The 25984-nt window shown below is 40.4% G+C and overlaps 1 protein-coding gene across 4 annotated transcripts in view; it reads right to left on the bottom strand.

Annotated features, from left to right (window-relative positions):
- cacna1ea (calcium channel, voltage-dependent, R type, alpha 1E subunit a) overlaps positions 1–25984 on the bottom strand; it is a 110414-nt gene that overhangs the window by 50998 nt on the left and 33432 nt on the right. For all 4 annotated transcript variants that reach the window (XM_018726787.2, XM_018726785.2, XM_018726788.2 and 1 more), the window contains 9 exons: positions 12910–13013; positions 12304–12462; positions 10775–10965; positions 4284–4387; positions 4044–4159; positions 3442–3495; positions 1086–1175; positions 499–708; positions 3–115 (listed from right to left, as the gene is read on the bottom strand). In XM_018726787.2, coding sequence (XP_018582303.2) covers positions 3–115; positions 499–708; positions 1086–1175; positions 3442–3495; positions 4044–4159; positions 4284–4387; positions 10775–10965; positions 12304–12462; positions 12910–13013 — 1141 coding nt within the window. The remainder of the gene's footprint in view (positions 1–2; positions 116–498; positions 709–1085; positions 1176–3441; positions 3496–4043; positions 4160–4283; positions 4388–10774; positions 10966–12303; positions 12463–12909; positions 13014–25984) is intronic.

Here is a 25984-nt window from a genome sequence, read left to right as displayed (position 1 = left end):
ACCCCACAGTCAAAGCAGTTGAAGGAGGAGTGGAAGTAAAGTCTGGGTCCCAGGCCGTACATTTTCAACAGCATTTCCAAGAGGAACAGACCCAAGAAAATGAATTCTGCATAGTCTGAAAAAAAAAAGATTATTATTATTATTATTTTTACATTAGCCATTGCTTTTTAGTCCATAACAATTTGAAATATAATCAGTTCATATTGAATTATTCATATATTTTATGTTTTACTAGAGTAATTCAGGATATGTTGTCTAAAAGTCGGTGGAAGCCCCTACTCCACTATACTACTTACTACCCGATCGTTAATGCTCACATGCGGTTCAGTCTTGAGCATGACTGAAACACATTAAGGATAATGAGCTCTATTATCTGCTGGCCTATACTTCCTTTCTTTTGGTTGATTAGCTTTGACTGAAGTGTCCACCATGTCTGATCTAAATTCAATGGGTGTTATGTGGGTTTGAGTTCCACATCCGAAGCAGCATTTGACCTACAGAGGAGCGTTGAGAGCCACTGGGGCTGGTTGTGGTGCACGATGGCCACACAGAGTGTGTTGAGGGCTACGAGGCCCAGCACGGTCCAGTAGAAGGTGTGCGTCTTCACCATGCGTCGGATGGAGATGCGAAGCATGCGCTCCTTGCGCCGCAGGTAGGCAGTGGGCCCCCGGCGGGTGCTCCTAATGCTGGCCCTCGTCATCGGAATGCCTGCAAACAGGATTGCAAATGGGATGGAAGTCAGGGAGTGCATGTGGTGGAGCGATAGGCAGGGATCGATGACTGAAGAGACAATGCGGAGACCCTCCAACAAACCGTTTCAGTTCTGCTCCTTTATAAATCTACCCTGCAATGCTTTCATTTACACGGTCAGGTTACAGGTAAAATCTGTACAACTGCATCAGTCAACTACCAACCACGACTTATCACGAAGTAACACTAGTCAATCTCAACCTTTCAGCTGAATTCACGTTGAGGTGCAAAGCATAACATCTGTGCAACAATACAGTGAAGTATTTCTTCTGGCTGATATGTGCAAGAAGTTGACGTTACGTTGCGGGAGCCCAAGGGTTATGCTTGTGACGTACCCACGGAAGAAATGTCGGCGTATTGGTCCTCTCCCGGTCTGTGTCGGACAGCATCCATGCGGCCCCTTTTGATGGTGGCCCTTTTCAAAACTGAAGTCACAGAAATTGTAAAGGGCCAACAAAAGTCCAACAAAAGGACACATGGCAGACCTGTTCATAAATATTATAAAGGTACTGTTGAAAACCATGGTAGATAATTACCCTTTATGCATCCATTTCATACCGAAACTCAAACGTGTATAATAAAACATACAACATAATTCAGTCTACTGGAAAAAATAAACAAATCATAATTAATAACATCACATTGCAATAAAACATTAAACTACCCTGTGCCCCTAAACACATAAAATCCCCAATTTCCTATCTATGCCATGGTCGAGTCACCCAAATACCTGCTGAGTCATGTCATTCATTAGTTGGTGTGAAATTATACGAGCGATGATAAAATGCTCAGAATGTTAACAGACATACCACTAAATGAGTAGGTACCTTTAGATGAGCAAAGCGCAGATGAAATATCTTTACATCCTGAGTACAAATTCAACTAGAAAGTGCTGTTTGGACACAACATCATATTCCTAATTGTTAATATGATATACAAACTGCAGCCGGTATCATATATAATTACCAAGCTTACATCCTTCCTCTGGTTTACGTTACAGATTGTGATTTTCATACAATTATGACCCAACGTGGAAGATTCATTTGCAACAGACACATTCACTATCGACATCAGCACAAGACATTCATCCAGACAATTTTTTAAAACATTAATTGGTTTATTAATCTGACGCTTTTTTCCATTAAAATAATGCAAAGAAACAACAATAAAAACAGCCTTTTGTAGAAGACAGGCGGCAGAACTGACCAGCCTGCAGCAGTTACCAAGGCAACAGTGGTACACTCCTTAATCAGAGAAATTACTTCTCATGCATTCATTTCCACCACACAGGCTGAGCCTTCTTAGGGGTGACTTTTTTCCTCTATGGACACATTTCATTTTGAAGGTCACCAAAGATTTCTCCATTTTTAACTTCACCAGCCATTAGTCAAACAGCCGCAAGCTAAATTTTGCTGCGATGCCAAAGGAAGAGGTTGTTTATATGGAATGAAAAAGATAAGGTGAGGATTTTAAAATAGGAGATGTTCCTCACCATGGTTTCTCCCTGTTTTCCCCCCATGACAGGCTCTTGGTGGCCATCATTCAAAATGTAATTTAAAAATTAGCTGATTCTTGGAAATAAAAACCTGGCTTAGGTTACAGAGCCATAGCTTCATGGCATGTAATGTGTGTATGTGTGAGCATGCACATGTTTTAGTATCAGAATTCTCAACTTAATGCTGGAGAAACAGTGGAGAAATCTGATTTTACCAACGCCAGGTCAGCAGTATATCTCTGAAAAACACTCTGCTAAAAACACATCATAAAAAACTACTGTGTGTATATGCTTTGTTAAAATTGTATTAGTGGTGAGGTATGGAGGCAGAAAAGCCCAACTTTAGTATGGACAGTTATGCAACCACTGACATTGTTAAGTATTAGGGTTTCACTGCTGAATGTGGCAGAGCAGGCACTGTAATCAGCTTGGGACACACACACACGCACACACACACACACACACACACACACACTAGCTGAAGCTGCTCATCCCAAGCGTGGTAACAGTGAACCAGAGCCTAACCAGGAAACGCAGGGCGGAAGGTTGGAAGTAAAGGGGACACACCCAGGACAGGACATTAGTCCATCAAAAGGCACCCCAAGTAGGACTCGAACCCCAGACCCACCAGAGAGCAGGACCAGGACAAACCCGCTGCACCACCGCACCCCCAGGAGACATACAGTATATAATAAATTTCATGCAGAGAGACATTTAATTCCTGGCAAATTGAAAAGCCATACTATGTATTGTTAATTTAAGCTCTCTGAAAAACATACCATTTTTACAGATAATACAGGTTTCATAATGCCTGGACATTTACGTTCAGCTCATTAAGTAATTCACAGACTCATACACACTTATAATACCAGACTATACTGTACATGATATTCATTTTAATAAAATGGAGACAGTACAGTTATACTGTTGCCTTACTAGCTTGCAAAAAATTAAAGTTATAACCATAGGAGAGTTCCCCAAATGAAGACTTAAATAGAATAGTTTGGTATTAAAAACAACACTTCCGTTAGATTGCAGCAATTTAGTAGATACAACGGCAGGATGCTCACATGGGAAGTGACATAAATGAGAAATAATGCCATACCAATATTTTTTTCTACACAGAGAGTAAAGACTGAGAATTAATGAGTGGAAAAGGACCAGTTTTACAGAGCGCAAGGTATTAAAGGTCTTACCGTCTAAAGCTGAAGTTCCAGAATTCTTATTCTCTTCTGCCAGCATCACCTCCTCTGCGAACGTACAATCGAGATCAATTATCACAGCTCGCTGCACACACTGAGTGAAGGTTTTACGATTGGTTTTAAAATTCTATCTGGAAACATAGCACTACGTAAAATAACACACCCGTGTGAAATTCACCTCCTGTGAATTTACTTGTATTCATTTAGCAGATGCTTTTGCCCAAAGTGACTTACAATGTTAAGCTATGAACAATCACTTACCCATTTATAAAACTGGGTAATTTAACTGGAGCAATTTAGGGTTAAGTACCTTGCTCAAGGGTACTACAGCTGGAAGTGAGATTTCGACCTACAGCCTTTGAATCCAAAGGCAGCAGTTCCAACCACTACCCTACCAGCTGCGCCCATCAATAATCACACAAATGGGATAATCGAAAATATCAATATTTTGGTGATACAACATTTCTAAACGACTCAGTTCCACATATTTGTTTGTGTATCTCTATTTTATGTCCAGTCAGGATCAAGGTGGTCTACGTGAGCTGGGAAGGATAGACAAGGTACAAATGAAGCAACTTTTACTGTGGCAGTTGTACCTGCACGGTCAATCCAAGCACGGTAGCCGTTGAGCTCCCTCTCGATCTGCTGTTGCCTGCGGAGCTTCATAAAAGCCCTGCGGTTCTCCACTCGCTCCCTCTCCTTGGCAAACTCCCTGCAAGTGCGACACCTGAAAGTCACTTCAAGCCTTCACACTTGGTCTGTGCACATGCTGCGTCATCCTGTGTCTAACACCAGGTTCCTATGCAGGCTGGATGGGGCAGATGTAAATCACTCACCCTGAGAGAACTCCCAACACCAGGTTCAGCACAAAAAAGGATCCTATTATTATCAGGGGGATAAAGTACAGCCAGTTCCATGAAGGGCCTAAGGCATCATTGGTCTGCAAAGAGATGGATCAAAATTTCAGAAGTTATCTGCGATGGAGCCTAGGATAGCAGTCCAAATAAGTATTTTGACACAGCATGAATCCCTGAAAGGGAGGCATGTTGGTGCAGTGAGTAGCCCTGCCTCCCTGTGTGGGATTCCTCAAGGTGCTCTGGTTTCCTCTCACACTCCAAAGACATGTAATTCAGGTGGATTGGTCACACTAAAATTTGCCTGTAGTATGTGAATGGCTACATTGCAATGGACTGGTATCCTGTCCAGAATGTACCCCCCAGCCTTGTGTCCAATGCTTCCAGGATAGGCTCCAGTTCAACGTGACCCTCCAGAGGACAAGTAGTTATGGAAACTGAATGGAGGGATGAATCAGTGAATTCTAATACATGAAAATATAATGTAGGTAATGTAGAGCTGAGCACTGGACTACTGTTTCCTAATCTATGTGTTCTGAAAACATATATTAAATAAAAACTAAAAAAGGCAGATCACAAAATAAGAACTTCTTACAAGTTACAGCTAAGGTAAAAGCATGTTTTGCTTGACAGCCTGTCAGACCCTCTATATTTATTTTTCAAGCAACATGAAAGAACACCACTTTTAATCATTTTTAAATCAATTTATGCATATTCATTAAAATATATTATCTAAGTTCTCATACATTTATGAAATACCATCATTTACAGGGATGATATTAGCTGCAAAGATCTTCTGTAACATAACCATGACTGGTGGCCATACTGAATTTCTGTGCATAATTCTGCACATTCTACAGTGCTGGAATTCTATTAAATACCAAATAGCACCTTTTACACCAGTGGGAACTGGTTTTAACATTAACATTTCTAAAAACCCATGTTCTTGTCCCATAGGTTCATGTTTAAAGTGACAGTGACAAAAAAAAAGGGTTCTTCTTCGCAGCTTGGATTATGAATCTATGCTTGATGTTTACATCAAGCCTGCATATTAGGGTTACACTTACACGTTAAGCTACATTCGGTAGGAAAAGAGAGGTATGTTGACGGTGAAAAATAAAACCTACAGCAAGCAGTCATTACACGCTTCATATAGAGGAAAAGGACACTTCAAGCAAGGTTTAAGAAAGCAAGGAATCGTTCACTGTGCACGCTTGTGTTATCTCAATGCGCCATACAGTGTCCCTGCCCTAAAGAACCTGCTTTTCTCAATGTGTGGAAGTGGAACTGATGTCTAATTGGGTTTGGGGCCATGGAGGGAGAGAGGAAGGAAATGTTTGACACAAACAAGCTCATCATCATAATGTCACTGCTGATTCACTGAGATCCACTGCAAAGAAACCCAATATCAGCTCAACTGACTTCCATCTGTACTTTGTCAAACCACTAAACCACAGCTTCTGTGGCATGATTTAGCTCTTTTCAGAGTTATTAGGTGTCACGATATTCAGTAACACAGTGACATAAAGGACCAGCTATAACGGCAACACCCCCAGGCTCAGCTGGGGCTCTATGAATAGTGGCCATTGCACTGCTAGCAAACACATTTTGAGCTGTCGTACCGACCCAACACTGTGACGACATCGAAGGAAAGCAAAAAACATAAAACAAACCAAAAAAAATAAAAAATCTGTAAAAACCATAGCACACTTTTCAGGTATTTGGCAACGTTAATGAAAACACACATTGAAAAACGACAACGGAAGAGCAGCATCTGAAATCTGCACGTTCTCCTTCTTGTATATCAACAGAGCAGAGCATAAAACCTCTGTGTGAGAAAAAACAGAGTGAAATGACTTGAAACATGGCAAATATTCGACAGGTTCATCTTAGATTAGAATCCAATAAACGGTTTCGAATTACACAGGAGTGGGAGGCAGAGTGTCTCCACGCATTAATTTTTAGAACAAACAGCAATGGCCACACTAAAAAAACTATTTTGTAATTTCACTAGTGAGATCATGTAGTTCTTTAGCAAGTGCTCTTATATCTTAACTCAAGACAGAAGGATATTATACTTTAGAAAGGGAAATAGAAAAGCTGATGGTTCATTGCTTCACTGTTTAATGACAGCAGTGCGAACTGGTAAAAGGTACCGTATTTTATAGCCTGCACTGTGCTGCAACAGCCCTGGTTGTATTTGGAAGCACCATATGACATTCATGAAATGTTGAAAAAATATTTTAGGAAATGCTTTGCTGTCTGTTGTTTAGAACAGAGTTAAAATAAGAATGTCTGTTCCAAAAGAGTCCATTACATTTTTGGTCATTCAAAAGATTTTGTTCTAAGCACCATTCACAAATGCTGCTATAATTATAGGCATAATAATTCCTGTACTGTGATGGATGCAAACGATGACTTGAATCCTTATCACAGAAGCTCTCAGACCTGAAGTAGCATCTAACACTTCATATCTCCCAGCCCTTTCCCCCTCCACCTCCTGGTGAACCTTAGTGTAGATGCCCTCACCACCTTATGATCAAATTGTAACCTTTTTCTCTGCCCATCTGAAAACAGGGTCTGTTATAAAGTGACTCTGGAAATGAAAGAGAAGTATTTTCAAATTGATTTAGAGGCTGTTTGCGCCATCCCTTGGAAGCAGATATTGCAAATCTCAGACTAAATGAAAACTTGACAGCCATTCTAGTAACCCTGCCCTTCCTGATCCTATTTGGCCTGTATATCAGGCTGCCGAAACTATATGTAAAGCAAAATTAAATACATTTACCTTCATAAGCATCCTGTATCTGTAATAAAGGACATGCACATAGGGTGTGGACTGTTATTCATTAGGCTAAAATTGGGTAAATGTTCGTCTCGAGGAATAAAGCAGGGTATTAAATTATCAGTAGAAAAAACTTAAAAGGTTTATAATTTAACTCAAGGATCTTTCAAAGTACCTAGCTTTTGAATTTTAATTGGCAGATGTATGTCAGCTAGAGGTCAAGGGGAAAAACAATATCATCCTCACCCGGCAGAACACATTGTGCCATAATCTACAGGTTGAAGGTCAAAAAAGCTCTTATTTGCTTTGGCTTGCATAGTGAAAAGGTAAAAAAAGCAGAAATGGATGGCAAACATTTTACAGTATGGTCCATCAGTGCTCATCAGTCAGGTGAGTTCAACATTATTTTGCCACAAATAAAGAGAACTACAACTTTTAAACCAGAAAGGGAGAATCACACGTTTCTTTACAACAAATTCGCATTCGTGTCAATACTCTAGAACAAAGTTCTGTCATTGTGAGAAGCCTTCCTTCACTAGTGCAATAAAACACAGTACTGCGGTATTAAAATAAATGTATTGTTGATAAATTACAAACATCTATAACAACTGCAGGGATGTGCAAGAGGCAGCGATGTTTTTATACATTTATTATTAATAACTACTTTTGAATGAGGGTTTCCGGGATATTGTGAGGCGTCCAGTCCAAGGCATATAAGCCACACACACACACACACACACACACACACACACACACACACACAGACACACACACACACATTCACCCAAATAGTTCAGTTCAGAGAGTCTCAAACTGGACACCCACAGAATGTGCAGCAACGGAGCTATAACTGCATTGCAAGCAGATTCTAGAATGTGAGGTAACAGCTTAGTTCTCCAGGCCACAAGCCCCTCAGCCCTGCCGTTGCTTTATTGTAGTTGCTTAATTTTAATTTATATGTCTCCCCCTTATCGCATATGACCAACTAATCAGTCTCCATAACACTGACATAGATGCACACTAATCTAAATTGGATTTTTTTCATCACCATTGCTGCCATATGAAGCAAAATTCTTCATGAGGGAAGACAGGAGTTAGAAATAAGAAGTGGTATAGCTTTCAGCCATAGAGATGGATGGGGGTGAAAGTGTGTGTTTGAACTGAGCTTCACGCACTGTCACAGTAGGGAAATACTTCCCGAGAATCCAGTAACAGATCCTGGTCCAATTTAACACCTTCGGCAGAGGAACAGAGTGCTGGGACATGTGTGAACCCAGCCATAATTAAAAATCCATGCCCAGGTTCTGACTTTTCTGCAGAAAATGACGGAGAGCCTTTCCTTCCCCAAAGAAAACACCCAGCGAGATCCACGAGATCCACGACAGTAGGTGAGAAGAAAAAAGTTACAGATCAAATGTCCTGGTATCATTTGATACTACTAATTAGTACAATTATGTCATTTTAATATGACATGGTTATAAATGAAATATTCACAACAGGACATTGTGTTGCAAAGGGTTAGATACATGTCTAGGAAATAATCCTCCATGATCTATTATCTTGGAAAAATTAGAAACTAGACACGAGAGCAGAAGACGCTAGCAGGCATGGGTGGGCTGCGTGTGAGACCTCATCGGAGATGAGATCACTTTCTTCCTCTTTGCATCATTTTATTCTCTTAATTTGAGAAAAAAAAATGAGAGCTTTCAACTCCCAGTAATGGACATTTAATGCTTTATTCACTAAATCTAATTAGAAGTCGTCAGGTGCACTATGCACGGTTCTTTCAGCTATTTCACGAAAGAGTGTTCTCTCCATGGCTTCAGTGACCGAAACCATTTTCAAGCAGATAAATGACCGGTTTGTTTTAATAAAAAATGAAGGAAGTTTCTCTTCATTTTTAAATGATTAATGCAGCTAGTAATATAATAAGCCAGATTCGGGACACTTGGCATCGCAGGAAGAACAGCTGTTTGAAATGTCACTGTTTCTAACATGTTAGCGATGACAACATATGTGTCTTTGGGGTGTCACAGCTCACACCATGGAAAATCAGCAGATGGTATTTTTATTGGAATGGAATATGTACAGAAAAATTTGTGCTGTGAGTTCCAGATTCTCACCTCATAATTCAGTTCAGAGGAAGTAATTTCCACATACAGCCCTCATTTGAGGTAAAACTGATGTGCTTCACTGCTCACATTTTAAGTGTTTCACATGAAGCTTTTTTGTAAATCACAATTTTCCCTGTGGTTCACGAAGGGTTAAGCTGTCTGGTGACTTCACACCCTGCTCAAAACAACTATTTGCTGTAGGCCTTGTGCTTCTAGCAGGACTATGTGCTAAAAGAAACTGTACTAGGGAACAGCATGGTTCCTAGAAATAAAAGGCAATAGCGCTTTTAATGCATCACCCAAAATGGAACACATGGAAGAACATGCAAGAATCAAGAGAGCATAAAACTCAATTTGAGCCAAAACTGAAACGGATCACGTGCCGGGCTGTATTTTCTATAAAACTTTCCTGGATTTGTCTTTGCTTGAAGAAACAGCTGCAAAGAAATGCAATATAAAACTCTTTCCATTTGTCATCATTAAGTGAAAGAGGAGAAAACATTACAGACTGATTTTGTCAAGTTGCTGGATGAATATCTGAAGTTGCTGCAACTGGAAAATTTTTCATTTGACTGAAGTCTAAACTACTGACTGACTCACACATCCATGTAGACCTGACACACATACAAAGGCTGCGTTTAAAACAATCGTTTGGCATCACATCAGAAAACAGGCATTACATGTGTATATTTCATTCATTCATTCATTCATTCATTCATTCATTCATTAACAACCGCTTGTCTGTTATAGGATCACAGTGGTTTGGCACCTATCTTAGAAGCATAAGTGCCTTAGGCAGAGAACAAACTGAATGGGACAACAATCCATCACAGGGCAGTGACACATACACTCCTTTACCCACGTACAGTCACTTTTGAAGGTGTAGAATCACTTGAAATGTGTATCTTTGGACTATGGGAATAAATTAGAGCAGTCAGAGGGATCCAAAGCAAATACAGGAAGATAGAAGCTTCACACCCACTGAGCCAGATTCAAACCCATGTCCAAACAGACATGTTCCATATCCAACATAGCTAAGGCACTGTGAGCCACCAGTTCTACCCACTCTATTACTGTGCCACCCCATCCCATTTATAGTGACTCATAAACATATGTCTAATATACATTAGTTTTTTTGTTTAGTCTCATTAATTTTTTTTATTTAATGTAAACCATAAGTAGGTAAAAGGCTGAGAAGTCATATTTTACCTTTTTGATCACATGAATTCTGTCAAAAGTTCTCAAGAGCAGTGTAGTTACAAAGAGCATTGATTTAATTTTGATTTGAGCTAGACAATACCTTCCAGTGCATTAAATGTACAATTTCACTTTGGAAAACCGTGTATCCTTGCGGCCTAGTGCATATATTTTACTTCTTCATAAAATCACACATAAAAATAACAGTGAAGATCTGAAGAAAACTCAGCAAAAAAGTTATTGTGATGAAGATTACCCAGGTATACTGACTACTGCTGTTCTTACCCACTGAAAAAAAAAAAATCCCCCTAGTATCATTACCTCATGTTATATAAGGAAAGGATTGTGTCGTTCATAGTTTTTACAGGCAAACTCACATTGTAGAGCACGGGGGTCCAACCCTCCATGGTGATGCACTGGAAGACCGTCAAGACGGCAAAGAGGATGTTGTCAAACTGCGTAATCCCGTCATTGGGCCCAATCCAGACACTGCTGCAGTTGTACTGCTCAGGACATTTCCTGTTCCCACAGGGAAATTTGTACTCTGACGGATCCAGAGTATTATTTTCTGTGCAAACACAACAGGGACAGCATACATTTTCATGTCTGGTTCTCGGTGACGATAAAGCAGCAATACTGTACAATTATTAGAAATGAAGCAAAATCCTCATCACCAAATTCTAGCAGTACCAAAAGCAAAAATAATAGTACCACAATTAAAAACGGTTATTATCTTGCATCTAGTGCAGCCCATTTATCAAACGAAATGAATGTATCTGTTGCACTGAATGGATCTAATTGCTCTCCTGGTACTATTATGATCTTATACTAAAAAACAGAACTGCACAAGATCAGCAATCCAGGTTTCCCAGCAATAACTTCACTGTGATGCTTTTTAATATCAACTTATAAATACGTGCATGATTTTCACCATAAGTGAACACTTTCTCCAAGCCGAACGAAACACGATCTCCTCAAACAGTATACTGTACATAGGACTGCGACGCCACCCAAGTGATGGAGAAGCATGAACTGAATCCATTCATTCATCACCAGAATACAGTCTCTTTGAAATGACATTTGAATAGGAACCTTATTTAATTATTCTATCTGTGATGACTCAGTTACTTTCATCTAGAAAAAGTCCGTGTTTGTGTTACATCCATTGATACGCAAATCCTTTGAAAGGCATTTGTTATTCACGTAGCATTCTCCTCTCTCTTTCCATCACCGTACCGAATGATGCATTGATCTGAGTAACTATAACACCTGTATCGTTCAACTATCCACCTGTATTGTTCAACACACTGTCATAGATTTTCCTTTCATATGTGGCATTGTTTGCTGGGATTAAGCCTACAGGTGCAGCCACACACCACTCCTGTACCTCCAAGTGTGCTGAATAACAGGCCCTTTGTGCTGAAGTCTATTTCAGAAATATGGTGACTGCATGAGAGGGCCACCGTTGCACCAGAATGTTTGCTTTAACTGTTATTGTCTGTGAGAAGGTGCCAATAAAAAGATTCATTTAGATGTCAGGTAGACCTACGGTTAAACTGGAAAAGATGAGAGGGAAACATGAAATGCCGAAAAAGTGAAATTGTTTTTTTTTTTTCCCGCTCAAACCAACCAATTAAATGCCACAAAAGTGGTCAGCTATAAAAATGACAAATGGCTTTCATTTCTGGAAAAAAAAATAAAAACTCCTAATGTTTACTTAATTACAATGTTTTTTAAAATGATGTGTGCTGGATAAAAGCAATATACAGCTATTCAGGACAAGTTCTCTTTTGACGGGCACAGTCCGCACTGGAATTACCTTCAAAAGCAAGGTCATAAAACGATGTGCCTTACATCTTGCTGAAATGTGCTCCTTTAACTCTGCTCCTGTCTCTCGTTCTCTTACCGCTGATGTTGGGCAGGGGCGCACAGGTGAGGTGCAGCTTGCCGCTGTAGAACTCGAGGCCAATGATGGCGAACATGAGGATGGCAAAGAAGAGCAGCAGCCCAATCTGCAGCAGGGGCACCATGGCTTTCATGATGGACTTAAGGACGATCTGCAGGCCTGGAGAGCCACAATAAAAGCAGTTACACATTAGAAAGATGGTTCGTTCAGCTGTACCTGACATGCTGTCGTAATATGGCCTGAATTACTGCCATGACAGAAGTTATTTGGGCCACTGTCAGAACACAACACTGAAGTGGTATTAATGTCAGAATTGTGATTTGAAAAAGCCCAGGTTATTCCTGTACTGTCTTTATCTAACTAATACATATTAATGTTTGTCGAGAAATGATTGTTCATTACAACAAATTGGTTTTCTCAATGAAATGGACTTTTCCTGAAGGTGGCATCTTCAAGTCCCAGGGAGCATAAATACACTCACAAAGTATCAAAATTATGATTCGCTTATCGAAATTTAAATTTATTCTGGTATTCATGAGTCGTGTGTGAGTATGAGCTGGCTTCTCATGAGTGCATGGTGGCTGCGATGGCGATATTGACACTTACTGGGGATCCCCGATACAAGTTTGAGGGGTCTCAACACTCGCACTGCCCTCAGGGTCCGCAGGTCCAAAGAGATATTCAATTCATAGCTTGCCGTGGCCAGAATTCTGTAGGGTACCCAAAAGGACCAGTTAGAACAAGTACAGTCCTTTTCTCACATGTTAAATATTCACCACATATGGCAGCAATTCATTTAAAATCTACAGCAGTATGTATGAAAACTTGGGCAAAGTAGAGCTGTCACCCTGTACAGTTTAATAAAAACTTCACATCCTCAGATAAGCAATGGATACGTCTGATTACGCAATCCACCAATTCAACCCTCGCAGATATCAGATTTAACTATAACATTTTAAATCACACCTCAGGTATGTTCATCCGTGTGTGTGTGTGTGTGTGTGTGTGTGTGTGTGTGTGTGTGAGAGAGAGGATGGCTAGCATATTATTTGTATTTTAAAAAATCCATTTATTAAATAATACTGCATAAAACAGAATAGTACTATATTTGAAATAACTGTAAAAACAGCATGACCCCCAGGATTTTTGTAAAATGTTTATATTGCTCAAGACATTCTCTTCTTTATAAATGACAATTACATACATACAATAAACACCCAAACTTCACATCATATTACAGACAAAAAGATCCCTAACTCAGGTAAATGGGGTAACTATCCATCCATATTTCATGTTCGTGACTCAGTAAATTTACATATCCATGTTTCCTCTGCATAGCTCAGTAAAACATGGGAAAGGGTGAGACTACCCATCCATTTTTCCCCTCCTTAGCTGAGTAAAATGACGGGATGAGGGCTAATTAGCCATCCATGTTTCCTCTTCCTGGGTCAATAAAAAAAAGGGGGGGATTAACTACCCATCCAGTATGGTGATAGCAGCAGATGCCCAGTGAATAATGCGCAGTAAAGTGTGAACAATTTTAATTTGTAAATAATTATTAGTAAATTATTATTATATATAATTTGAGCTGACGTTTACTCCAAAGATTCTTGCAATGTTATTGTCATGCTCAAGACCGCACCCGCTCCCAGGTCGCGGAATCTCTTAGAGACAAACGCCCCACCTGGGTTCTCAACGTTCACCTTGCTCAACCCTTGCCTTGTGTCTCCCTTCCTTGCTCCCACATCCACCTCCTCATTCCCGAGCCCAGCTTCCCACGGCTTCGACCTTCATCTCGCCTCATCGACCACGACCTCGGATCATCTCTCGGAGCAACGTTCGCGCCTCGATTCTGTATCCACACCTGTCCCCGACCACAGGTATTGCTTTACCCCATCAAACTTCAAGATGAAAGATCCCACACCTGGGTCCTACTTCCGGTGTCCGGCCCCTGTGTGTGACAGCTATGTTTGTATACTAAGCTACTTTGTTATTTTCTCAAATGAACAACTACGAATCTTTATTTTACTGTATTAATTCAGAAGTACTACAGCAGGAAGTGGGATTTGCGCTAATCTCTTTACTGCATGCTGTCTCCAAATGCTTCAAATATTTAATTCATGACTATTATACACAACTGTATTTTCTTGAGGTTATCAAAAGAGGTAGTCACCTCAACAGCGTTATAACAGAAAAATATAAACAATACATTCAGACACAAGCAGTGAAAGTGAATTAAAAGTGAAAGGTAAAATATATAAAACTACAAAATAAACACTTGTTGAAGATAACAGAATCTATCGTGAAATGCAGAGTGCTCTTTATGTGCCTGTATCCAAAAAATGTCTGGTTTATGCAAACGTCAGTGAAACTGCTCGTAAGAATGTTAAAACTTTTGCTCTCTGAGCTCCACGATTGATCTCCCAGCATTAAAGCCAAGTCTTGAGTGATGTAGTAGATGTCATTACCCTCTTTAAGAATGCCAACGACTGTGCAAATATTGTAGATGCCAGCTACTATGCCATGCATTTGGTGCTTTCGAACCGTGAGAAATGGCGAGCTGAAATGCCGGTTGAAGGAGAGCTTGAGCAAAGCAATTGAGAGGAAGAGGACAATCTAGAGGACTACAAGGAGGACAAGCTGTGACACATGGCTTTCGGCCTCAATAACGCTCCATCCTGAGATGGTATCACACAAGTAAGAAGACTGCCCACGGAGCTGAAATTAACAAGCTCACCAGCAGTAGGGATGAAACATCTAATAATTCACACAGAGTCTGCTGCTGGAAGCTCTCTGAAGGATCATTTTGGTTATGTGGAACAGCTGAGCTGAGACTCCAACAAATCTGTTGCTGTCAAATTGTTTTGCTTTCTTGTGGCAGAGTATTTCTCCTGAATTCATTCTCCGCCAGGTGCTGAGCCACTGCTGTTCCACACGTCAAACAGCCTGCTGCAACCAGTGTTCGGCCAAATATGTGCATATCTCAGCATTCTCTCTTAGTGTAGTGTCTATGCAGCATGTGAGGTTATATTATCACATCAGACCATGATCTCTGTCAGATTAACGTTTACAAAGTCATTTATTTCATAAATGGAACAAGAAAATCTTATCACTTCTCCCATGAACTCATGTAAATGTTCGACTATTTTACTATATGATGCAGTCTTTTTAAATTGTTTCTTATATACTTGGTGCATCAAAAATAATCAGAAATTAGACAACGAAAAGCCCAATTCCTAGGCAAATAATACCATAACAAAGGAAAAGAAAACATAAACCAGTTTATTATTTTCTTTTTTGTGTGTGTGTGAATATGTTGGGAATTACAGATTATCTTTTTTCTGTGTTGATGCAGGGCTGTTGATGTTGTGCCTTGTTTCTGTCGTAAAAATCATGTTCATATACTAAATGGGCTCCCTGTTGATGACTTTGAATCAGATATGTATTAAAAAATTCAAACATATGTATGAAAAGTCTTACTTTGTTATTTACATTACAGATCCTGTGTTTGGAATATGAACATGAACTGATCAAGCTGATGGCAGCTGGCATCTTTTAAAATCTCAATAGGTAGATCTTATGCAGGCAGTCTTTTATTTCTCTGTGTAACAATTATCTGTCAAGGAAAGCAATGTGGACCTACACCAGTAAAGACGGTTAAAGTTTCTTTTCAGTGAAGTTCCACTGAGGTCTAAGATTCTCTAGCCATGCTGCAAATCCCCATAGCAGTGTCCTGAGGCCTTTGGCAGAAGAAATGTTACACATATACTGACAGACGTCTTATGGTTTTGGTTACTTTCTCGATGGTCTTAGGAATCAATTAAGACGTCTCAAATACACAGGTCGGTTACAGCAAAAAAGCAAAGAACGATAACGATAAAAGGGAACCATCCAGAACCAACCAGGAGAACATTTCTGAAGGAACTCGTTACGTTCGCTACCTCAGTAAATACTTTTGTCTCTTTGGTCTCACCAGGTTTATCAGTGATCCTTCATATCCCATCCAGCGTTTCACATATTCCACCATACTTATAACCACTGACACATTGGGCTTAATTAAAAGAGATTTGAATGTATTAATTTTCTACAGATTGACAACTTTTCTTTCCTACGTATGAGTAGGAATCTCCCTCTGAAACAGCAGCCTTGATAAACCATGACTGCACAAAGCTGTAACACTGTTTAATGTTTGAATCCCATGCATCTGTTGTTAAATTCTTCCATAGAAACCATATTAGAAATGGCTTTAATGAGAGCTTAGCGTTACAAACTGAAAATGAAGGCCTCCTCTTTTAATGAAAGCTTTAATGTTCTGTTTCATAGAGAGGCAAAGCGGCAGGGACCCTACGAGAGCGGTTCAGCCCGAAGCATTAGTGCAGCAGCGAGCACTGGAACACACGTGGAGGGGCTCATTATAAAATGCAAATGTTGTCCTTTATCCGATGTACCTCCAATTAGGTGGAAGGCTCATCTGCGGACGCACGGCGGCAAGCACGGCGAGTATTCAAGGGCCCCGCATTTGTTTGGGAAGACGAGTCACTGCTTCAATGTCCCTTGTCAAGCTCTCCCCTGTACACTCACTTCTGCCTGGACAGGCCTTTAATAAAGCTTTAACTAAGGACGGTGACTATTTAGACTGTTGATTTCTCCCTGTGATCAACTTTACTGAAATACTCCTGCTAAGGTAACTCTAGTGCTTTGAAAGCACAAGGGAGAGCTGAATATCTGTGGCTGTACCATGTTCTAATGGGAACAGCATAGTCCTACCGCTCTGAATGACACACACACACCATCTGAAACCGCTTGTCCCATATAGGGTGATGGGGAGCCAGAGCCTAACCCAGCAACACAGGGCATAAGGCTGGAGGTGGAGGAAGACACACCCAGGACGGGATGCCAGTCCGTCACAAGGCACCCCAAGCGGGACTCAAACCCCAGAACCACTGGAGAGCAGGACCCAGACAAATCCACTGCGCCCCCGCACACACAGCTCTGAACTAGTAAAGCAAAAAGTAGCAATTAAAATTTGTGATCGCACTGTTTGGGTCCACATGTAATGATTCACACGGTGAAAATATGACAGTGCAAAAACCTAGCAAAAGTTAGCAATGGATAGTAAATTATACACAAAGCAGTAACCTTTAGTTGCGTGTTAACTAACAAACAGATACATAAGTGTGTTTTCTTACCAAGGGTGATATTTGCAGCATTAGGATGTGCTCAGCGATTTGCAGCACAGATACATCACTAGCATTTGCGGTACACACATGGAAGTCCTGCTTGTAAGCATGCATGGTATGAACAGACCTGTATCATACTGTAAAAAGCCCAGAGAATTCATCTGCATTGTTGCACACCATATTGCACTGCATTTTATGCTGCACAAATTTTTATAATTCATTGCACATCTGTTTATAGATATTTATATATTTTGCTTTTTTGCCATATATGCATATATAGATTTTATATACATTTTTACATTTTACTACTTGTTATTTTTTTTAAACTTATGTCGGACAGTTGTATAAAGCATTTCACCGCACATCGTACTGTGTATGGTTGTGTATGTGACAAATAAAATTTGAATTTGAAATCTGCAGAAGCAAAAATGACACTACATTTTCCTTATGGCTACAACAGCAGTTATTCCAGGTGATCTCATATGAGGTCAGTATATTAGGGGCGAGACATTTTCATTCCGCTGATGCTTTTCTCCAAAGCAACTTACAATGTTAAGGTTTCAGTTATCACAAGCTTACAATTATTTACCCATTTATACAGCTGGGTAATTTCACTGGAGCAATTTAGGGTAAGTACCCTGCTCAAGGGTAGGATCAAACCCACCACCTTGGGATCCAAGGGCAGGAGCACTAACCACTACACTACCAGCTGTCCCCGTTCAGTGCACTTAGTGTTCCAGTTTGTGCTTTGCTTTGGGCATATTATGTTGTTAGTGAAAGTTAAATTCCAATATGCAGAAGAAAGCAAACTGCAGATTTTAAGTATGCGCAAAAAAGGGACATAAGGTCAACGGGTACAGAATGATGCCAGCCGTTCCACACTGTCCTCGGGACATGAGGTCACACTTCTCCTTAGCCATTAGCAGTGGATATTCTCCCAGCACGAGTGCAGAACACAGACTCTCTTGTCCCTCAGCTCTATTTCTTATCTACCTAGGTCTTGCTCTGCTGTATCATGCAGTGATTCTTAACAGAACCCCAAGACTACAGTCTTGATGGAGACAAACATCGCAAAGGTCATAAGTGAAAACCTTCTTCTCTGTTTTGATTTCCCAGACTTCGCTGCCCTGACACGAGCGCACACTTACACCTGAGTGCATGTGCACACATTAACTGGATCATTAACAAGGTGTCAGATAACTGGAAAGTTGATTCTAAAGATGTCAGAGAGTGAGACAAAACTGAAGTGAGGAAGGATGCCAACTGGTTCATCAAGGCTAAGACCAGGGGATAAGATGGCTCTTAAGAGAAAACAGGTCCACTTTGTCAGTAGCACTCATCATCTTTCTCCATTACTTACAGTTCCAGTAACACATACGCACCTTTGAAAGTTGCCTCGAGACAAGAACGCTATTCAGATTTTTAATCTCAGTTCATATCAGAGCTACAGAAGGCGGATCGGTACTAGAATGTTGTATTCGATTCAACGGGCAGCATAACCAAAAAGATTTCAAACATCAAAACATAAGCAGCACTGTATGAAATAATTGGATACAGAGTAAAATAATAGTAAACATTGCATCAAGTTCAATTATTAAAGTATCGTTGTCTACCACAGACAGCACGCTGCTGAAACCTTTGTGCGAAAAGCCTGAGCTTTGTTGGTCATCTCTGCTTTGGGAGTACTTTAACAACGAATACAAAGAACGTGCTGCATCTAGTGCACGGATCTATTTTTATTCCCCGAAAAAGAGCTGGAACCACGTGTCTCAATTTAGATTAGTCACATCCAAGGTGTCAAAACACTTGTCTCGATTTAATTAAGTCTTGAACATAGTACTAAAATAGGAAACAAGCCCATACAAGAAAGGAAATGAGGACTGTGAAAGCGTTTTTCTTCTCCAATGGACCTGCAATGCCGTGACCTGATTCCATTTGCTACAAAGGTCACAAGGTGACTAAACCAGATACTTGTTCTCCTCATCTGCATGTCTTCTTAAGGTGGGGAGATCATCCAGTGAATAAATACAAATTCTTCAATTCGGGTAACATACCAAGGACAGCAGGTGGAAGTTAAAATAGCATAAGCGTTGCAAGTGAGTGAGTGAGTACTTGGGACGTAATGCATACTCAAGTTGGAGCTTGCAGTTCAACGTTTTTTCATCCAGCAAAGCCAGGTCTCAGTGAAACAAAGTTATTGAGACAGCATGTGCATTAACAGCACACAGAGTTGGCAGCGTCATCGGATACTCCGTACGAAAAAGTAGTACGGATGACAAGCTCTCAAAAAACCGTTTTGCGGCTCATAATATTTCTGCCAGAATCATTGCCGGAAATTCCAGTAAACAAGTGGTCATCATAGTAAAATGAATTATTATAATGGGTGAAAGTTCTGCCTCTACACTTGGAGGCTGCAGCTTTGACTCCTACCTCCTGCTGTAATACCCTTGAGCAAGGTACTTACCCTAAATTGCTCCAGTTAAAATTCCCCATTTATATAAGTGGGTAAATCATTATAAGTTGCTTTGGAGAAAAGTGTCAGTTAAATGAATGCAAGACAATGACTATACAGTCAGTGAGTACGGTGTATTGTTTCTGTATGGATGATATTGACACATAAGTGGATTCAGAGAGAGGCTGGATAATTTTACTTTTAAGTTAATCTAACATTTAATACCTGTATTCATTTAGTCATTAACTGTCTCATTAGTGTCCAGAAAAATACTTTCTCAAATATTAAACTGTCAATGAATGCCTGGGTTGGAGGAAAGGAACCTGGAACTAAACCCTGTTCCAAAGAGTGCCAATCTGAAAAATATTTACACTTTAGAAACCAAAAAAATATATAAAATAAAGAACTTAAATCAAGTAACATCTTTCCTGTTGTTACGATCATTAGCAACTTCTCATTTCCCAATTTAGTATTTTACATTTCTTCATTTAGCTGATGCTTTTCTCCAAAGCAACTGACAATGTTAAGGTCACAATTATTACATATTTACAATCATTCACACAGCTGAGTAATTCTACTGGAGCAATTTAGGGTAAATACCTTGCTCAAGGGTACTACAGCAGGAGGTGAGGATCAAACCTGCAATCTCTGGCTCTAAAGGCAGGTTTGTACCATGGTGTTGTACCATTTCATTACAACAAAACAGATGCAACAGTTAGAAAAACTTAAGGCTGCTGTTGCCATTAGCCATCAGTACAATGGATTGACTGCCATAAACAATTCACCTAGTGCATTTGAAATTCACCGATCACAGCAACAATACCACTCACTGTTTATAACAATAAAACATTATTGTGTCAATGGCCTATAGGGTTAGCTAATTACAGCCTTTTTTTTCCACACACACCCCACAAAAACGACGTGTTGATGAAAGCTTGTCTCACACTGGCATGCTGTTTGGTGCCAGATGGCTTATGAATCATTCAAACATCAGCAGATCAATTATTCATAGCGACTAAAGAGCAAACACTTAGTTAATTGTCACAGACCAGGAAGGAAAGACAGACAAAGGGAGGCACAGGTACAAATAAGTACCAAAATTGCTGCCTTAAAAAAAAAAAAAAAAAAAAACTCATTCTTTCATATCCATATTTTTGAAAAAATATTCCAATGTGGAGGACCTGGGTTAAAAATGTAACAACTTTACATAATAGCACTATATATAATAGGGACATGAATCTGTAAGGAAAGGGTCTCAGATTTAAATGTTACTGCAATTGCACCCATGAGAAACTTTATTCATCTGATTAATGTCTGTAAATAGCCAGTTTATTAATCAATAGCGATTAATCGGTCGCAGGGTGTCCCGATGGAACAGTAGATCGCACTGGTGCCTTAGAGCTCCTGTGCCGAGTTTGCATGTTTGCTCTACATTTCTGTAAGTTTCCTCCAGGAGCTCATTTTCCTCCCAAAGTTCAAAGAGATGCATTTCAGGTAATCTGGTGAACGTAATTTGCCACGATGTATATGACGGTGTGATCGATGAGAATGACAGTGTGTGATTGCACTGAAACTGGCTGGCATCCCACCCAGGATGTACCCTGCATCACATCCTATGTCAACAGGATAGGCTCTGGACCAGCAGGACCCTGCACTGGCCACATGGCCACTGATGACGGATGACCGATTGGAAGATAGATTACATATAAGAACAATACCAAGGTTACACATCAACCCGCAAAGCATTTTAGAACAAAAATGGTAAGCAGCACAAGCAACTGTTGAAGATTTCTTTATAAGCTGTACTTTCAGAACATCTGTACAGTGACTATGACAGCAATTATGTTTTTTCATAAGCTATACATACCAGAACGATTAAAACCAACGTTATCTTAAGAGACGACCTAAAATGGTTTTGAAGCCGCTAATATACAAGTTAGGGGAACGTATGCAGAGGTTTTTTCTTTCATTATGAGTTCACACTGCCTTTCAGTTTTGTTTGTTACTGAAGCCCTCACGTATGTATAGCTTTACTCACTATGAATATGGTTGAATTTTTTAATGAACTCATTATGTGTGCTTGTTTCTGGGAATTCCAGGCATGTTCTCACCTGCTTTCTCAGTCCATTTCAGTAATTACAGTGTATATGATAATTAGAATTTTTTCCCATCAGTTTGCACAAGTGCCACTGTTTCGCTGCTTTGTCCGGCATCATCTACTACAGTGCATCAGGCATGTTCCCAACAAGGCGTATCTGTAAATCAGATGGTCATCTTTCCCTCTTTCTAGGCCAGCGCTTTAACCTTTACTTCTTATATAAAGCATCCTCAAAGCATTTTTACCATTGTACCACAGGTAATGCCATTAAGGAAATATCCAAAACAAACTGCGATGTAGAACAGTGTTTCTGCTTAAGGAATTCAAATATACAACCTCCTAATTAAAATCATGGTTCCTTTATTTGACTGAGGCATAGGCTGTACAGAGCAGGCGGACATAGTATGGCACATGATGGCCTCCCGCGTCAGTTATACACCACAAGGCGCAAAGAGTGACATTTGTATGCCCACCCTGCATCGGGTTAATCCACAGCTTCCCCCTCTGTTGCATAACCACCCCATGCAGAGTTAAAAGAGCCAATGGGCTCATCTTCAGATAGTGCCTAGGAGCCCCCCCACGGTCCATCGCTCACTGCTGCGTCACTGGAGAGCCTGTGGAGTCGGGTGGAATTTACCAACCATCTGGGCTCATCCTGAAGCTTGTGCCAACCCAACGCTACAGGAAGGCCCTCGGTGGTGGGGCAGAGGCGTGGCTGAGGCAAACGTGACATTTTGCATACCCGGAAAAACCCAAAGAAGGGACTCCAGCTGAACAGAGGGTCCTGAATTATTGATATGATACAGACATACATGAACAGGAGATAAGACCCATCTCTTCTGCTTATCACTCACACCTGGCTTCCTCTCATTGGCTAGGACCATGGTACCATCCTTCTAAACAGGGGTCCAACCTCCACCTTTGCATCTCTCACTCAGGCATCTCTTCGGAACATAAAAACTGTCACTGGGTCAGCTGTACACCAGGTGTCACAGTGTCCTTCAAAGGATTTTAACTGGGATAAAATTATATCGTTTGGCAACTTTCTGCACATGAGTAGCTGGCATGCCACTGTTCGAGACACCATCTGCTTCTCAATATGGCCTTCACTGTCTGAGAGTACCTCCCAAACACTGTCGCCCAGAGGTGAAACCATGCATGCGGTCGGTCCCTTTTTCTCCAGTGAAACATAATTTTAGGAAACCAGAAATAAGTGTCAGATTACAGATCTTTTACAAAAGCTTGCAACACATGAAAACAGCTAAGGAACAAAAGAAAAAAAACACCAACTAAAGTCTATAACACCTGCGACCGATGAGGTGTGTGTATTAATAACGTTTGTTTCACAGGTAATGTGAATGAATGTATGATTCCTTGCTGATTCGTGACGGCAATGTAATGACTTCCATGACTACTGAGATGGACGAAAGTAAGGAACTTGTGTACCAGTAAAGAAGCCAAAGGAAGTTAACTTTCTATAATATTTGTTCATGTGTTTATTTTATTTGACTATGTTCATTTTTTATTTGATGATAAACAGTAAGAGCAATGAAAAGCAGTATGTGATACACTTTGTTCTGAAATCAACAAATGGGATAATTTATCCAACCTGTGGGGTCTGGATGTTTTACACTTTAGTACAAAATCAAGCAATACACAAATGTCTGCTCAATCTATACACTAGTGCACATTTGATTGAAAGACTCAACTATACTTTAGAACATATCTTCGTCATGCATAACACACACACTCTGAAACTGCTTGTCCCATATGGGGAGCCAGAGCCTAACCTGTCAACGGAGGGCATAAGGCCAGAGGGGGAGGGGACACACCCAGGACGGGACACCAGTCCATCACAAGGCACCCCAAGCAGGACTCGAACCCTAGACCCACCGGAGAGTGGGACCCGGTCCAACCTACTGTGCCACCACATCCCCCTCTCATGCATAACACTACAATCTAAGTTCCTTAATGAATAAACTCTATCAAAAGCACATTATATATTACATATTATATTGTATTATAGTCCTTGAAATGCTGTTTTAGAACATCGCACTGCATTTGTATTAAACTGCATTGCTATAATTACAACAACATCCTGGTTTTTAATTAAGTACTGTTCACTTCTCAATTTACACTTCATAACTCTGCCTTTACACTTGCTCAGCACTGCAAATTTAAAACAAGTCACAGCTCACAGAACGCAAAAGCTCACAAGTCATTTCGAAAGACACCGACCCAGACAGAGGGTGAGGTGTTAGCTGTGACCACGTAGCTGGAGATGTCTCCTGATGCTGCAAGGAGCTCTTCTGGAAGAAGAAGAGTAGTTTGCGAAGCTCCCTTATGAAACATTTTGAATTCCTTTAACCATTCCTGCCATGACTCACACTCATGAAGTCTTAATACAGCCTTCCAGCTGAGGGGAGTACAACATGCATTCAATTTTATTAAGGGCAGTATTCTTCTAGGCATGCTTCGCATTGATTTTTTAATTAATAATGCATAACGTTTTCATCACTCTCTCCCGGACAAGTAGAAGAACGCTGAGTGACCGACTGCATAACACATTCACTGTACTTCTTTTCAACCCACCAGAAATTCAGTGTATCAACTGACTAGCACATATATTCTTGGCACAGTTGTCATAAAATCACCAGTCCATTTACAAAATATTAACCTATATACTGTGTTTTCAAGGAACAAATGAAACATCTATAAAGTGGTGGTATAACACCAGTAAAAGGAAGTGCTCACTAAATGAAGTGCACACTAGAGAATGTCTTATGGTAAAGACTACGTATGTTATATGTAAGGAAGCATTAGATATACATCATTCAACATCTACCACTAGTGCACTGAAGAAAGTGTCAGAAAAGGACATTTATGCTAGAGAATTTATGAGTAAAGTACACAGATCTGACAAAGCATATAGGAAAACAGCTGTGGTTCAAGTCTTATGAACATCTTCAGCACTTTCATATCAAGTATCAAGGTTATACTAATTTTCTGATGAATTCACCCCATTGTCTCAAGATCAGGTAATAAATATCCTTCAATCAGTCACTCACTCACTTCCTGTCCACATGTCCAAGTTAGAGTTTTGGTCGACTGCTGCAGTGGCTTATGAAAATGTAAACCCTTTTTCATACAGTAGAGTTTTTTTAGTTCTGCACAACAGTGTTTTGCCCGTTACACATTTTACTTTCGTAACAGCTATGTTATTCCAGACAGCAGTATCACCGCTATTATCAGGCACCCAGGGACAGAGATACACACTTGATGTCTCAAACCTAAAAGTTTTTGTCCCCGGTGGTGTCAAGGTGACTATTTTCAGGCTAAATCTGTTGCCTTAACCTCTACATTACCCTGGACACAATGACCACTAGCATAAACAAAGCCTTAATATTCGACAAAATGATCTATCACTGAACATTTTTTTAAATGCCATAAGAGCTTCCAATGGCCTAGAGTCTCAACATTTATTCATTTAGCTGATGCTTTTCTCCAAAGCAACTTAAAAAGTCAAGGTTACAATTAATTCAGTTATAAGCTTACAAATATTTACTCATTTAGCAGGGGGGCGCGGTGGCGCAGTGGGTTGGACTGGGTCCTGCTCTTCGGTGGGTCTGGGGTTTGAGTCTCGCTTGGGGTGCCTTGCGGTGGACTGGTGTCCTGGGTGTGTCCCCTCCCCCTCTGGCCTTATGCCCTGTGTTGCCGGGTAGGCTCTGGTTCCCTGCGACCCCTTCTGGGACAAGGTGGTTCTGAAAATGTGTGTGTGTGTATTTACTCATTTATACAGCTGGGTAATTTTACTGGAGCAATTTAGTGTAAATTTACCTTACTCAGCAGTGCTACAGTGGGGGGTGAGGATCAGACCTGCAACCTTTGGGTCTAAGTGTAGTAGCTCTAACCACTACTCTACCAGGTGTCTCCCAAGACTTTTTCACTTTA

Source organism: Scleropages formosus, chromosome 9 (assembly GCF_900964775.1).
Source record: "Scleropages formosus chromosome 9, fSclFor1.1, whole genome shotgun sequence".
NCBI classification, from domain to species: Eukaryota; Metazoa; Chordata; class Actinopteri; order Osteoglossiformes; family Osteoglossidae; genus Scleropages; species Scleropages formosus.
The sequence above is the reverse complement of the archived record's forward strand: the minus strand, read 5'-3'. Positions and strand labels throughout refer to the sequence as shown.